Source organism: Ictalurus punctatus, chromosome 9, assembly GCF_001660625.3.
Source record: "Ictalurus punctatus breed USDA103 chromosome 9, Coco_2.0, whole genome shotgun sequence".
NCBI lineage: Eukaryota > Metazoa > Chordata > Actinopteri > Siluriformes > Ictaluridae > Ictalurus > Ictalurus punctatus.
This window is the reverse complement of record NC_030424.2, coordinates 139,688-156,824: the sequence shown is the minus strand read 5'-3', so window position 1 is coordinate 156,824 and position 17,137 is coordinate 139,688. Positions and strand designations below refer to the sequence as shown.

General features: G+C 39.7%; 1 protein-coding gene across 5 annotated transcripts in view; it reads left to right on the top strand.

Moving 5' to 3' along the window:
- The window catches only part of luzp1 (leucine zipper protein 1), a 51,127-nt gene extending 34,073 nt beyond the window's left edge, over positions 1-17,054 (top strand). For 4 of the 5 annotated variants that reach the window (XM_017475828.3, XM_017475826.3, XM_047157450.2 and 1 more), the window contains 3 exons: positions 686-3,790; positions 10,673-10,853; positions 11,617-17,054. In XM_017475828.3, coding sequence (XP_017331317.1) covers positions 914-3,790; positions 10,673-10,825 — 3,030 coding nt within the window. In that variant the 5' untranslated portion in view covers positions 686-913 and the 3' untranslated portion in view covers positions 10,826-10,853; positions 11,617-17,054. The other variant, XM_017475829.3, reaches the window with a different exon arrangement.
- Positions 17,055-17,137: the final 83 nt, after the last annotated feature.

Below are 17,137 nucleotides of genomic sequence, written 5' to 3'. Positions count from 1 at the left end.
CTAAAGCACTGACATACTCCTCAACAAGCGCAATTATATAAGGACCCAAATATTTTGCACAACTGTAGATGAATCCTGCTGTTGGGATACTAAGAAGGTGCAAGTGATGGGGATGAAGTCCTTTACCTCGCTGGTATTGCATATGATTGTTCTTCAGGTGAATGCCTGAATGTAACCTAGTGAATATGACTATATAAGGAAATCTCAAGTTCATACCAAAGTGATGATTGAGACGAAATACAATGTGATTTGACAAAAGGATCGCTATTGCTCATCCTCCTTGAGCCACATTCTTTTGCAGTTTTTCTGGTGTGGAGTGTTTTTCATTCCTGAGAATCTTATTGCCTGGTCCATCGAACATTTTTCAGTACTAGAGGGTGACCCTGTGACCCCAGGTATTCTGGAGTACTGTGTTGTTGCACTAGGCAGATCTCATGCGTCATACCTAGTCTATACGAACAGCATTCTATGGTCTTAAATAGCCTCGGTTATGTGAGCATAAAAAATAAATGTCAGTTGGCATTTACGTAGTATCTTAAATAAAGAGTGTGCGTGTTGTTACTGACTGTTTCATGAGGACTGCGTTTGATTTGTGTTTGTAGCCCACCTGATCTCCTGGTTTGTGTAAGAACCACGTGTTCCACAGGTGTTAACTACGTTTATTTTTCTTTTTTTTGTCTTGTAGGTAATAATTTCCCCAGCACACTTGCGAGAATCAAGCAGCAGGGAAGTTGGACTAACCAGAATATCAAGTAGCAGTGAGGTTAAGGTGTGAACTCCCCAGAGTTTGAGGACAATTTCCCATCCTTCCTCTGTAGGCGTTCAAGACCAAATATAACACGACTACACAAATGTGCACCCTTCCACAAAGGCAGCATATAAATCTTACAGTAGCTTAGTATCGGATATCAGTATGACTGAGTTCAAAGACACAACCAGCCGCCATCTCAGGCACAAACTTCAAAGTCTGGGCCGGCGCCTGGATGAGCTTGAGGAGGCTACAAGTAAGCTCCAAAAGGCTGAGGATGAGCTTCTGGACCTCCAAGACAAAATCATCCAAGCCGAGGGAAGTAATTCCTCCTTGCTTGTTGATGTTGAAGCACTTCGAAAAAGAGTTCTTAAAATTGAGGGGAAGGATGAGGAGGTGAGAAAAGCAGAAGACCTTTGCCGATTGATAAAGGAGAAGCTAGAAGAAGAAGAGAATCTAACTAAGGAGCTTAAAGCAGAGATTGAGCGTCTTCAGCTCAGAATGACCGAACTGGAGAAGCTAGAGGATGCATTTGGGAAGAGCAAATCAGACTGCACACAGCTTTGTCTGAGCCTTAATGAGGAAAAGAATCTTACTAAGAAACTCTCAGCTGAGCTAGAGGCCCTGAAGGCCAGAGTAAAGGAAGTGGATTCCTCTGAGGCATCTCTGAACCGGGCAGAGCAGGCCCTCACCACAGAGATGGAGAAACTAAAAAGCCTCACGCAGACGTTTGTTCTGGAGCGCAAAAAGCTCCTGGAAAAACAGAGAGAAGATGAGAAAATCATTCTCAAATTAACTGAAAAGCTTGAACACCAGAAGAGCAAGGTAGGTTCACTAGACCATAGCTTTAATGAAGCCCACGACCTTATTATTGAGGATGACATCTCGGCAGGTCTTGGTAGCAAACTGGCAAGAAAGAAGAAACTCTCGCATGATGGCTTGAGAAACAAATCGGAAAATGAGAAAAACAGCCTAGAAGAGCAGGAGGACAACAAGATCAAAGACCTTACACAAGAAGTAGAGAATCTAAAGTGCCGTCTGAAGCAGCTGGAGATGGTAGAAGAGGACCTGAAAAACACAGAGTCAAAGCATGCTGAGCTAGAAGACAAGTTTCTGCAAGAGAGGAGCCACAACCAAGTGCTGAGTGACCAACTCGAGCAGCTGAAGATTCAGCTTTTTAACAGTAGTAGTAATGGAAACCTGGTTGTTTCCAGTACAACAAATGTCCTTGAAAATGGCAAAGCTGAAACTGAGGAGATAAACATGCGGGGAGGCTTCAGGCAGGAGAAGAAGGGTAAGATTTTGCCTGCCACTGAGGCAGTTAACCCAAAGTATAAAAAAAGAGACAATTCACCGCAGCAACTGAAACTTAAGAGTAAAGAGCTCAGCCAGTCAACAGAGAAATCCCCAGCAAGGAGAACCCTAAGTCCTGCCCATAGGCCTAAGAAAACTGGGTTGAAAACTGGGTCTTCAAATACTGCTGACAGTGGGCTAAAAGATGGCATTGAGGAGAAACTTGGAAGTGCCTTTCAGGCCACATCCATTGCATCAAGTGATAAAAAAGTTTCTGTACTTAGCCGTTACCCTCCTGCTGCCAGTGACCAAAAGCCTGGGAAGGTATCGGTTAAGCCAGGTAACACTGAAAGCAAGAAAGCAAGTAGAGTTTTGCCTCCACCAGAAAAAGACAGATTAACTGAACCAGAGTCTTCAGGTCCTCCACAGGAGGTAACTACAGTGTTGAGTCTTTCCCAGGCCAATGGGTCTTACACTGCGTACAAATCCCATGTAAGGTCATCTGGTTTAATTGATCATGGATCTGAAGGACACTCGTCAGCCTCTGAAACCGAATCCGTTGGATCAAAGCGCTCAGTGGGTGAGCAAGACACTGCTCCTGTAATATCCGTTTTAAGTGGCAGAACGACAGATTCTAAGTATCCAAGGTATGCACGATTGCATGATTCTCACTCGGGTGGATCTTCAACAAGGAGCTCTTATGATGAGGAACAGCACAAGGCCCTAATGATGGAAGGTGGCTCTCAGGAACCTTTTCAAACATCCACAGGAATTGAAATCCAACGTGTGTGCAGCCCACGTGAGGCTCTATGCTCTAAGGTACTCATCAAGCCAGCCATCATAGAGTATGACAGGAAGGAAATTATGTCAGGAGGGAGTATAGAATCAACACATACCAATGAAAAACCGAAAATAGCCACCAAGCCTAACAAGATGACCAGCAGCATTACTTTCTATCCCAATGACCCCAGCTCTTCTAGAACCAGCAGTCGAAGCAGCAGTGTTTCAAGTGAACCTCCATCCAAGGAGCGACACACTTCCACCAGCAACATTGTCATTGGGCCAAACACTGAGCTCAGAGGCAGCATCACCATTCCCTATGAAATATCCATTCCCAAAAGCGAGATCACGCTAAGGCCTGGTGATGGTGATAATGACAACTCTGATCTTCCCAATGTCCTAGAGACAGCTCGTATAGAAACGACCATTCTGTCCCGAAGCAGTTTGAACTTTCAGTCCCCGGAAATAGGCTCTGAGCTGAACAGCGAGTCTGGCTTTGAGAGCAGTGGAAGTATTACGACTACTACGGTCACTAGCCGGCGAAGCCACAACAATGACCACAGCTCATCCCAGGATGATAATGTGCCAGAGATGAGGAATGTGACTGTTAGAAGTGCATGGAGGAATCGAGGGGCAGTGTCTGTGGACCAACTTGGTCAGGGACCAAGGCATGATGGTTTGGAGGATGAAATGGAACCCGCCACAACATGGAGAGCATACAGAGCTACCACTGTCCTGGACACGGAGGAGAATTTAACATCTCCCAATGTCACCACACGAACTGGAAAGCCAAGCCCAGCAGAGAGGTACATGCGGAGGATCAGTAGTGGAAATATTGGTAGAGATTCTCTGGAGTCCTCACGCAGGAACAAGAGCATGTCCCCAATTGATAGCAGTCTTCAAAGGATCATCTCTCACGAGCCTGTCTGTGCCCAGCAACTGCAACCAAGAATGCGAAAAGAACCTCCTGTAAGTATAACTTTTGCTTTTTTGTAAAACTAAGGCTTAGAGTGCTTGGACTCAGACAATTACTGGAAAAAGTTTTTGGAGATTTGCATCTAATTAAACCATGTTTTTGTGGTGTATAAATGGATTTATCTACCCTAGAGATGGTGTTTATAGTCTTTCCTCAAAGACTTGCTCCATCTGGCTCTGACAAATGGCTTTAATTATGTCATATGCTAAAAATCAAAATGAAAATATATCGCCCAGTACAGATTTGCCTTTGCTTAATTTTAATAATTGGATATCCATAAGAGTTGAATGGATATTTGGTTATTTGCTGAAAGAGGTAGAAAAGTATTTTAATCATTTATTCTACGGCAATGAAACTTTCCCTTTTGTCAGATGCACATGCACATATGTGTTTGATAGATGCTGTATAAGCAAATAATGAACTGAAATATTAAACACAGAAAAATAAACTTTACTGAATGTCGACCTTACTGAACATCAGCTCTGGGTTTACTGAGCTACAGAGGCTGAGTTTCAGCCTGTATCTGTAGAAGCATCAGGTAAAATTCAGACATTGTCTTGTGAATGTGAAGAGTCTTATAGGCTACAACCACATTGATTTGTGGGCAGTTTGGTTCTGATCACAGTGGTAATGCATGTTTATGTAATAATCTGATGGTCAGTACAGATATTTGTACGTTTATATTTACTAACCCAGTGTATGTAGAATATACAATAAGAGGCTTAATCTGTATTTTGATTTGTATCCATTATAGTTTTAATCAAGTTGCACTGGACTTATTAACGTTTCTGACTTGCTTCATGTTTGATTACCTGCCCAGCTCCTCTCCAGTGACTTCTCTAGTCCTACTCTGTAGAATGAGACCGTGGGACAGTGAACAAACAACGCATGCATCGAATCCGCCAAAATAAACACCCAAATATTAAGTAGCTGATGATAGCTGTGCTTGGTTGTTTACATGAGTTTGTTTTTGTTATATGGTCCTGCTCTAATGTCCCCTGTGCAAAACCATGCACAACTTTAGTTGTGCATTTCTGTAGGTCTTAATACTTTACCCTTTTTAATATAACGGGGAAAATGTGTTTGAGGAAGGGTTGGGGCCACACTAAAGAATCTGAAGAATTCGAATAAGATCTCACCTATTGGCCATTTAATGATCCAGTGTATATGTGTAGATTATAATTGCAAATAAAGCTTATAGAAATGTGATTGTGTGATTTCGGTGGATGACTACCGAGTTTCATTCGGCTCGTTACTTGATACAACTGTATTAGAATTGGTCGTCAGTATGCCATTGTGTGTTTGCTATTTAGGTTTACTACTTAGTGAGCATTATACATTCATTATTATAAATAATTTTTTTTTTAAAATAGTGTCATATAAGCATTTAGAATATCTCTGTTTTCCCCTACTTTGAAACAAGTTTCATATTTGGTACTTGCAGAAGGCAGAAACAGTGCTGCCAAATTTGGAATGTTCTGGCACTGTGACGAGCACACGCAAAACAGGAAAAAAAGACAGTTTTAAAAAATTTCAGGGGGAGTGAAAAATTTTAGAAAAAAATCCCAAGAGGAACTACAGATCCAGCTTTGTGCTCCTGTCGAAGCTTAAGCAGAAAATACAGCCTGCCAAACTGCTATGCTTCTTCAGATACAGGGTAATTGTAGACCAACAGTGTTCAGTTTAAACTAAATGGAGCCAGACATTTGTGTTCTTCATCAAGCATAAAAAATTTGAGGGTTTTTTCCCCCCTTCTTTGTATGGCAAGCTTTCACTTGTAAAAAGTTGAATGTTAAACTGTACTAAGAGCTAAGGTTAGCACGTTTGCTTCGCACTTCCGGGGTTGGGGGTTCGAGTCTCGTCTCCACCCTGAGTGCATGGAGTTTGTATCTTCTCTCCATGCTTCAGGGATTTCCTCCCCCAGTACAAAAACATGTAGGCTGATTGGCGTTTCCAAATTGTCTGACGTGTGTGAATGTACCCTACGATGGGTTGGCACTTCGTCCAGGGTGTCCGCCTTGTGCCCCGCGTACCCTGGGATGGGCTCCAGGCTCAACGCAGTACAGAAAATGGATGTAAGGATGGATGGATTGAGATGCAACTGACTGTATTATGTGACATGCAGCAGTGTATGAAATTTTATTCAGTTCGGTTTTATTTCTAAAGCACTTTAGACAATATACATTTTTACAAAGCAACTTTACAGAAATCTGGAATTAGATTTGTATTAGGTTCCTAATGAGCAAACCAGAGGGTGACCGCATCAAAATATAACTCCCTGAGATGACACGCAGAAGAAACATTGAGAGGAAACGGACTCATCTTCTGGGAGACACTGTATTGAGGGATGCATCGATACTATTTTTTCCAGACAGAGTACTCTTTTAAACTGCTACTGAAATGAGTAACCTACTCAGTATTTAGCAATTAGAAGCTTAATACTGTTTATAGTTTGCTTTGATTGGCATCATTGTTCTTTTATGTCATGTATATAGTATCATGACAACGTATGGTATTGTGGTATCAGATCTTTATTATTATTATTATTATTATTATTATTATTATTATTATGATTATTATTATTAACTGATACCAGTATTGATACATTTATATCCTACACTGGATAGTGAGATAAATCAATACAGTATACAGTTCTATAAAAGTTAAGACAATACGAAGTGTGTTGAAAAGATGTTCAATATGAGGATATTGAATTAGAGTCCTGGGATGAGCAATCTTTACATTTCTACCCAAGACAGGGTTTCTGCATGTCCTTAAAAAGTCTAAAATCCAATAATCCAAATTTTAGGCTTTAAAATGTCTTTCATATGATTTTGACAGGTCTTAAAAATTGTGGGATTATGAAGTAATCCAATAATAATGATTTAAAATTGTTTCTGTTAACATTACATCTGATCTAATATGGGTAAATCCAAGTTCAACGAGATCTGGCTCGAGAACAGTGCATTTAGTGCTTGTTTGAAGCCTGTTTGAAAATAACAAATTTGAAGCCCTCTGCTCATTGTTTGGATCTAGGTTGTGAAATGGGTCTTAAATTGCATCCATAATAGTCTTAAAAAGGCCTTTAAATTTAACTTGTTGAAACCTGCAGAAGCCCTGCAAGAGCAACTGTATTGTAATGTATTGAAGAAAGCATGAAACTTGGGTTGTCTCTATCGTATACATGTGAGATTATTCAGAAGCCTCCAGATCAAGAAGCAGGAGAAACCAAGCAGGCTGTGTATGGCTGCTGTGTGTGTCAGTCACCACTATTACACCAATACGGGTGCTGTATTTGAGTACATGGTTTTCTTCCTGCTGAGCTCAAATCAGTTTCAGCACTCAGGAATCTGATTTACTTTCAGTACCGTTTCCCCGTATGTAAGAGATTGGGTTGTCTGGAAAAGTAATTTCCGCTCCTTTTGGAACAAAGACTAGACTTGTAGAATGCCAATGGCATCTGTTTTAAAAGCCATAATGATGAAGGAAGTAGTGGTAGTGATGGATTGTGGTGTGCATGGTGTGGCAGTCGAAAACAAATGTGCACCCAGCTCATTATGCCATTGTTTGTTTATTTGAGGACATGACGTATTTTTGTTCAAATAGGCATTCTCTCAAATAAGTATCTGCTATGTAACTTTTTTTTTTAAAAATAATAAAAAAAATAAAAAATCATTTGAGTACATGCTGTTATTTCTGTCATTGTGGTTGGCTTTTAATATTAGTTTACGTTGTAAGGGTGAACGCAGCAAAAGGTTCTTGAGCTTCACAAAATGGGGCGTGTCTATAAAAAAAAAAAAAAAATAGCACAAGCATTGAAAATGCCAATTTCCACCATCAGGGCAATAATGAAGAAGTTCCAGTCGACTGGAAATGTTATGAATCGACCTGGAATTGGACGTCTGTCTATATCGTCTCAACACACTGTGAAGAGGACGGTTCGAGTGGACAAAAAATCTCCAAGGATCACAGCTGGAGAACTGCAGAAGTTAGTTGTGTCTTGGGGTCAGAAAGTCTCCAAAACTACAATCTGAAGTCACCGACATCACCACAAGCTGTTTGGAAGAGTTTCAGGAAAAAAGCCTCTACTCTCATCCAAAAACAAACTCGAGCGTCTTCAGTGTGCCGACACTACTGGACCTTCAAATGGGATCGGGTTCTATGGTCAGATGAATTCAAAATAGAGCTTTTTGGTAATGAACACCAGAGGTGGTTTTGGAGCACACAGATAGGTAGCCATATGGAGAAGTACCTCATGTCCACGGTTAAATATGGAGGAGGATCTTTAATGTTTTGGGCTGTTTTTCTGCCAGAGGACCTGGACATTTTGTTAGGATACATGGCATCATGGATTCTATCGAATATCAACAGATATTAAATGAAAACCTGACTGCCTCTGCCTGAAATCTTCAAATGGGCCGTGGTCGGATCTTCCAGCAGGACGATGATCCAAAACATCATCAAAATCACCACAGAAATGGTTTACTGACCACAAAATCAAGATCCTGCCATGACCATCCCAGTCCCCTGACTTGAACCCCATAGAACACCTGTGGGGTGAACTGAAGAGGAGAGTCCACCAGCATGGACCTGAAATGTGAAGGATCTGGAGAGGTTCTGTATGGAGATCCATTGCCATGTATTCTCTAACCTCATCAGGCATTATATCTTGGCAAAGGGAGGTAGCACAAAGTATTGAATAAAAGGGTGCCAATAATTGTTGCACACCTATATATAACAAAGGGTTGTTTTTTAATAAACCTGTTTGCAATTGTTTGATATTCAGAGTAATTTTGTGAATTTTGTTTAACAAAATATCAAAAGGTTAAACAATAGAGACAATTTTTCACAGCCTTCTTTGGTCATATTTAACAAGGGTGCCAATATTACTGGAGGATGCTGTAGTTGTGACCATTTTCTCCCTGTGTAAGTTCAGTTGCCATTCAGCAGTAAATGACACTGTGACATGTTGACGAGCAATATTTGAATGAAGATTTTAATTAACATTAACATTATTTAACATGATGTGGTGAACTAACAACTCCTAATTATTGACTCTGGACCATATGGCTTGTGATGTACGTTGTTCGACAAGTTTTTACATTTTAACCAAAACACATTGTTTAATGTAAGGTTTGGCTCATTTTAATTCATATTGGGACATATTGGGTATTTATGGTTTCATTTTTTATTTTTCTTTATTCTAAAATTCTTGAAGTCATTTTACCTTTCTTTGTAATATAAATTCTGTACTTTATTTATTTTATTTTCACTTCATCTTTTCTTTGTATTCTATTACATTACTTTTGTTATTACATTACTTTGTATGATTCATTTAATTTTAATTGCTTGATTGTACAACAGTGAGCTTATCACATGTATGAAAAGTGCTCTAAAAATAAAGTATCATTTAGTAGTAGTAGTAGTAGTAGTAGTAGTAGTGTGAAAAGACGAGTGATAACAGTATGAGTAACAGCATGCACATGAACACAGTACGCTGTGAATAAGACCGTATTATAATCAGAGAATGATTTTATTGCATCAAAATCGGGAACCAAATGCTTCCTTCCCTGATGCCAGGTCTCGGCAAAACTCCCACCATAACTACATATCAAAAACCACACAAAATGACTTGAAACTAGCTAAAAAGATTGGGTATTGTGTGTGAGAGGGAGAGAGATATCCTTGTCTTTTTGTTTGCTTGGAAATTAATTTCACAGTGGTGTGCACACATTTCTGAACCATCACTCCATATAGCCCGTGCAGATCTTACGCTATGCACAGGACAGTGTCTCTCTGCTGGGGTCTCCAAAATAAAATAACCGATTTATGATCAAACCCAAAACTAAAGTAACTCTGATAAAATATTCAATGGCTATTGTTGTCAACTATAAGCAACAGTTCCCTGATTTGGGAAAAAACTTAATAATGCCCATTAGATAAAAAATGTAGAAAGATTGCCAGAAAGTTCCACATGTATCTGCTTTTGTTTTGCAAACTGTTATTTGTGATTAACCCAGCAGCCCTGATATTTTTTTTTATTATTTATTTATTTATTTTATCCCCCCTCCCTCCTAGTTGTCCACAAACAAACAAAAAAAAACCCTTCTGGTCTAGAGCACATCTACTTGCAGTTTAAATCCGAATATGAGACGATATGAATAAATAAATGCAGATACCGATAATAGAGAAGCCTAACAAAGTTAACACTCAGTTCAGAGGGACGCCAAATGGATTGTACCCAAACAGCACGTCGTCTTTCAGAGCCAGCTTCAGTCATTTCCTGCTCCCAGACCTTCCTGTGTCGGACAGGAAGTTGCCTGGTTGCGCCAGCCCATTTGGCAGCCACTGCATCATAACTGGTTTCCTGTTCCCCATCTCCCCCTCCCATTTTCCCATCGCATTGGTCTCAGGGCCTATTATGTGTGATAATTGTAGATCTGCACCAGACCAAGAGCCACTAGAGAGCCTGGCACACACTGGTTCGAGGGTAAATCATTGGGTTGGCTGTGGATCTTGAGCTAACCCTAACCCCAGTTTATTATTTATATAGTTATTCAGTTTAAAGCATTTTCCAGTGGGTTGTTTAATTACGTGCAGTTTGAACAAACCAGAAGTAAATGGACTAATAGGTGTGAAAGCATCTTTAAAGTACTCAATCCATGCTTCTCATTGGGTTTAGGAACATGGTCAAGTATGGACTTGTTTTCGGCTTAAGTCCAGATGATAATACCATTTAACCTACCAATTCTTGTTCGTCCCATGTCAGTATTTCTAACTGATTCATTTTAGTGTTGAACATAATTGCGCAAATGCATTATGTTTGGTTTTAATGGTTCTGAATTTAACATATCTGCTGTTGGCTGGTTGTTCAGGCTGTTGAGAGTGAGCCATCAGTAACTACATGGAGGGGACAGTCAGCAGGTGACGTGAATTCGTCTGAGCGGCTCCGAGGTCGAGGAGCGTGGACAGGCAAGGCTGCCGTCGGAGACGGGAGTCGCCCCTGGAGCAGCAGTCATGACAACTGACCCTGTGCTCCATTGCTCTTCCACAGAGGTGTGTATTCGTGAATATTTTTCCACAGGGAAATTTCATACTTTGTTCATGTAGCTGGTAAAGTGGCTTTTCTTGTCTTCCTGTTCAGATAAAGCAAATTACCTGTATGTAGTTTGACCAAGATGGAGATTTTCAGTAGCACCTAGAACACGCCTCTAGCACTTGCCATTGAACTAAAGTAAAATCAGGTATAGAAAATAGAGACTGAAGAAGCAAATGTAGTATGATATAGCGCAAAAGCAAGGGACAATTTAAATGTAAATTTTAAAACGCTAATACGGTGATATATTAAGATGACAAGCACTTAAATTAAAAACTAATAGGAGACCAACGTATTGTAATGATCACATTTAATTGTGCCAAGTTTTTCCTTATAGTCCACATTATTCGGCAGCTTACAAAATAGCACTTGATCCAGCACGTCCTATTATTTTGCATTTTATTTATTTTGTATTTTGCACAAACAGTTACAATGTAATGAAGCCACAGGGTTAGTAAACCAATGTCATGGAATCAGAATGCATGTCCTATAAAGAAAATGTGCAGATGGTTTGAAGCATAAGCTGACCAAGCACGCATCTACTATACTTGCAGTGAACTTTTAAAGGCGCGATATTATTACTATGATGACATAGTGACACATTTATGATTTATATGTCATGCAAGCGCAGCTAAACTCTGAATACGGCCCCTAGTGTAGTTTAAATTACTTAAGATTTTAATTGCTTTTGTGTGACTGAATTTTGCACCTTGTTCTACACAGGTCCCATGTGAGAAATCGCTCTCGTGTTTAGTCTCCGCTGCATCTCAATGCTCAGACATCTCCAAGCTGCACTTGAACTCTCCTAGCTCTTCTTACACCTCCCCTCACCTGATCCTGGCCTCTCCCACAGCTGCTCCCGTGTGTGCCCGGGACTGGACGCATGCTTGAAGAGAGGGATGTGGAAACTGAGGAGCAGAGGGAAGTGCTGCCGAGATTTTACATAGTTTAGGGTGGATCCCTGTTATCATCTCTACTCTGGAAGTGATGTTGGACACCTGAGCTTTGGGACTACGTGTTACAGAGAGGAGCATCCTGTATCTAATAGAATCTATGCTTGTGATTTTTTTTTTTTTTTTTTTTTTTTTTTTTTTTTTTTTCTTGCCCCCTCATGATCAGGAATTTTGTCGTATTCTTGCACAACCCAGGATCATCATGCGAACGCACAGCTTTGCACACACAAATATCCAGCAGGAAAACAGAAATAATCCCTATTCGTGCTCACAAAGGATCTTCTAATATCCATGTGTACATGTTTTTGTCTGCATCAACCTTCACAGTGCCATAGTGTCCCTTTAAAAAAAACAAACATATTTCTTCATTTTTTGCTCACTTCTGTTTCAGAAAATGGCAGCCAGCACTAAACGCATGACTTTTTTTTTTTGTTCTTTTTTTCTCGTAGACAAGCTGCTTCTCAAACAGCGCAGGGTTACGGAGCGGGATCACGGTCCAATCATCAGTCTTGTAGATAAATATATGTGTAAGAAACTGGATACCTGGGTGGTTTGGTTGCTCAGAGTGGAACTTGTATACACACACACACTTGCACGCTTTGCACAGACAGGAACAAGGCATAAAGAGAAAGTGGAATGGTGGTTTTATTCCCACTTCACAAAGGTTGAAACCACCTGAACCACTTTGCTCCCTCCCATGGTGCATTGCTGCAGGAACGGGACAGCACTTCAGCACTGCAAACGGAAAAAAAGCATCACAATCCATTTGCATGTTCACGCGCTACCTGCTGACACGGGTTGCAGTGATGTCACAAGCCCTGAGCTCTGATTGGATAAGAAGGGTGTTCGATATTACAGCAGCTACTGTGATTGGACAGAGCATGTACTCTGAAAATGAGCACTGATCAGGTTCGTCGTTGTCTTCTTCAGCTTCAGATTATTATTATTATTATTATTATTATTATTATTATTATTTTTGTTTAACATACCGAAATGCTGTTATGAACATGCGTCTTGTAACCGAACGCAAAAAATGATTGCAGTTGTGGGTCCACTGTCCTCTAGTCCCTGAAAGGTCGATCCAGATTTCACTGGATTCATGGGATGTGTCTTTCTGTGTCTGTCTGTCTGTCTGTCTGTCTGTCTAACAGATTCTGCTCAAAATGTCGATACCATCCCGCCTTGCTGTGTGTATACCAGTTTTCTTCGTCTTATCTCTTTAAGAGGAACCCAGTTCAAGTCATTATCATTAAGTATCATATCTTGTGCCATCATGGCCAGTGTTTCCCATTCCAGCACCGTCCGCTTCTGCTGTCACGTAGATGGTCTTCGTCTAGACATTTGAGCGCTTATTGCACTTAAAATAATTAGTCAAGAAAGTTACATTTCCAATTCCCACACATTGTTAAAAATATGCAGAAATAATCCTCTTTTTTTTTTGTTTAAAGATGTCTTGCATAGATCGCATCAACCACAAAAGTTTGTGTGTGTGTGTGTGTGCGTGCGTGTGTGTTTGAGAGTGCTGTTTGTGGCAGGAGAGATCTCCAGCTTTTAGGATATCGTGCATTATGTTTGACTCAGATGTGCTTACAACCCCCCCCCCCCCCCCCCAAAAAAAAAAAAAAGCTTATACCAAACACGTTTTGACACGTTTTCTGAAATTCCACAATGCTGATGGCCTCAACTGACTCCAATTGCTGTGTTGGTATTTTCTGGTTGCTGTGAGACACTAGCACCCCCCTGCCCCACCAATCCCCCTCCCCAAACAGAAACACCTGTAAATCCACAACAGTGTCCTCGAGATTGTTTTATTGGCTGCTAAAATGACGGTGCAATTGATGAACAGGTAAACCCACAACAGTGTAGCTGAAGCAATTTCCACAGGTTGACTGCACTGTCATTTGAGCTGTGATAAATATTTTTGGGGGAGGAGGCACCGTTTAGAAAGAGAGAACACTTAGGCTGCATGCAGGGGCTTGTCAGGATGTCATGTTCATTCTGGTCACTGTAGGTTTGGAGCCAGCCAGGCTGAAGTGTGTCGGCCAAACTAGTGTTTTAAAAACAGGAGCTGTATAATGCTGAAGGTGGCTTTAAAATAGTATGTAGGGAACATCATAAGTGCACTGCGCTAATGGTATAAATCTGTCTCGGTGTCATGATTGTTCAGTGCTGTAGTGTTTGTGGTTTGTAATAAAAGGTATTTTTAAAGAGCTGGATTAAAACTGTATCCTAATGCTGTAGCTGATTATCTAGTGTCTTTATACACAGCTGAAAGTGTTGTGCATTCATTCATTTTTATTTGTATATTTATTACATGTTCAAAATGAACATTAGGGGGGCAAGGAAGCAGCTTTTCATTTTATTTTTGCGCTAAAATAAGAAACAAAGTATTTCTAATTAACAGTTGCAATTTTTTCTACTAGTTTCACTGCACAAAGTCTAGAAGTCACACATCATTAATCCAGATATGAAAAAAATACAGCGTGAACAGAGGCGTCCTGGAAGTACCAGTAGCACTATTTTACACGCAATTCTCTGGTTATGATGTAATATTATGTAGTAGGTTTTCTGCTTAATATAAAAGATCTGATGATAATGGGAAGAATATATGCAGAAATAAATTTTGGGATGATTAAAATGTTCTTAAATTGCAACACCTGAAAAATGCTGCTTATTTCCCTCCAACCGCCATGTGTTTTTTTTTTTTATTTTTTATTTTTTTTTTTTATAAAGAATGTAGTGATCCATATTAGCAGTACATCAAGAAATCTTGAACTTACCCTTCTTCACGCTACTAGTTTCGCAGTCATTGCTGATCCAAATCTTTAGTCCCATATGAAATTAAAAAAAATACAAGAGCTATAAATAATATTTCTTGTTTTAAAGGCAAATAAAGCATTGGCTTCTTTTGTGTCTATTTTGAAACGGGGGGAAAAACCCGTTAAACACAACAAACATGGACCAGCATTACTCCTCTCTCCAGTCTTCTCCATTAGACTGTTCTGGAAACTGGAAGTTTTTTTGGTGAAACTAGGACGCTTGGGGGTTATTTTCCCGCTGACTGTCATTCATCCTTGAAAAGCAGCTCCGGTTGTAGCTTGTTGCATTTAATCACATGCATTTATGTAAAGTTGATTCAGCTCATCAGACAAGAGAGGAGCTACAGACCTACAGACATTTTAGGGTTTTTGCAGATTTTCACAATTTATTTATTTAATTTTATTTACCGTTTCCAGTCTGATCTGATAGTTTGTTTAGAACAAAATCAAGAAGGAAGAGGACCGAAAAGCGTACTTTGATTTTCTTTGCGTCAAGTTCAAAATCTTTAATAGGCAAAAAGGTAATGACGTGAGGTGAAACTGCAAAACAAAACATTTGAAATTGTCATTTATAGCCATGAACTAATTATTAATGATTGCGATATAAAATGTCACCATTCAGTCATGTTCATCATCTGGACCTTTTGTACATTTTGGTTGAATAACCCTGCTGTGTTCTCTCCATCTCTCTCTATCTCTCTCTATCTCTCTGTGCTCACTACAAACATTATACACTTCCAGACATTACGTTTTGATGAACATGACTCCAGTCAAGGTCAAAACCCGTCCATGAAAGGATTAAAGAAATGAGCAATAACACATCCAGTTAGAATCAGCGGCTGTGAAATGGCTGCTGTAGAGATTTTTAATAAAGCAAACTTCATTTTAAGTGTGCAGTGAATCAAAAATGTTCTAGGTCTTTCTTTTTTTTTTTTTGTGGGGGACGAAGATTTAGTGATGTTTAGTGGTGCTTGTGTGATATGAACTTTGTAGACTTTAAAGAGCTGTAAAGGTCATGCTAAAACACTGCGGTGTTTACAAAATTATTATTTTTTAAATCTGCCCTTAACCATGCTCATTGCACTCCACTGGTTCCCTTCTCACTGAAAAAAATTTACACGTATTTGGTTTTCAGCAAATGTACAGAGTGTGTGTGTGTGTGTGTGTGTGTGTGTGTGTGTGTGTGTGTGTGTGTGTGTGTGTGTGTGTGTGTGTGTGTGTGTGTGTGTATCTGTACATATTTTTTCTCCACCTCAAAGTGAAGTTAATGAATAAAAGTTCAGCTGTTTGGAAGAGACACAAAACAAACTGCAAACGTGCCGAGTATGTACCATTTTGCTTTTTGCCTTCATCATTCCAAGGTGTGTTGTTTTCTTCATTTTTAAAACATTGTTTACATTTGGGGTGGGGGGGTGGGGGGGACCTGAGGTGCGCAGAGCAGGAATTAAAGGGTAAATAGTGAATTCTGAATTTTCCTCTATTTCATGGTCTCCTTCTTTGTCTGTTTTTTGTTTTGTTTTTTAAGGAAAAAGATCCTTATTTTGGATTCTTGTATTGGAAAAACATATTTAAAATATCTTGTAATTTTGTAAAGTTGGCCTGTTGATCTTTTAATTTTATTCCCTTTTAATTTTTTTTCACTTTTTTTATTATTGTTTGTATCTTTCCATTGTACGCTCCTGGAGAGTTACTTTTATTATTAGTGTTTTTTTTTTTCTTTTTCTTTTCTTTTTTAAACATTTTGAATGGTATCACATTGTGGTGTTTATCTATCTATGCCAGTAAGTAGTAATACGAATCCACCATTTTTCATAATTCTGCAATAATAACGTATATACTTTATAAATCATAATGCTTACAAATGTGTAATGTAGGTGGATTGGCTTCAGGTTCATAACTGCTGTTCCTCACTTCGACCTCCATGCTCCCAAACTGCGAGTGTGTTCTTTACATGTTGCCAAAGATAGACAAGCCTAGACAGTCCTGGGCCTTAAACACACAAACACACACACACACACACCTCACAAATAATGTGCACGTAGTATTAATCATGAGTACAATCTTACACACGCACAGTTATGAGTCTTTAAAGGGAGGCTTTTATTTTGTATCTTTTGTTAAAACGGTGTTTGAGTGGCTTAGTACTCATTGTCTAAGGTGTGTGAGAGAATGAGTGTGTATGCCAGGGGAAAAAAAAGGCTTAAACTCACACAGATAAACACAGGGTAGGGCCTCTGCTGTTCCTAACCTATTTTAGTATCAAACCTTTTTGTGCATGTTTAAGCTGAGCGCATTGTGCATGTTGCTAGAGATCTCTCCTCAGGCTGCCGATTATCTCGACAGCAGATTATGTATTCCAGTTAAGTAATAAAACATGTTTGTAACAGGATCTGACATCTGGTTTGTGGTTATTTATCTGTTTTTGTATTTGCTTGTCACAGTGTCTGGGCCCCTCACCTCGTTCCACTCCAG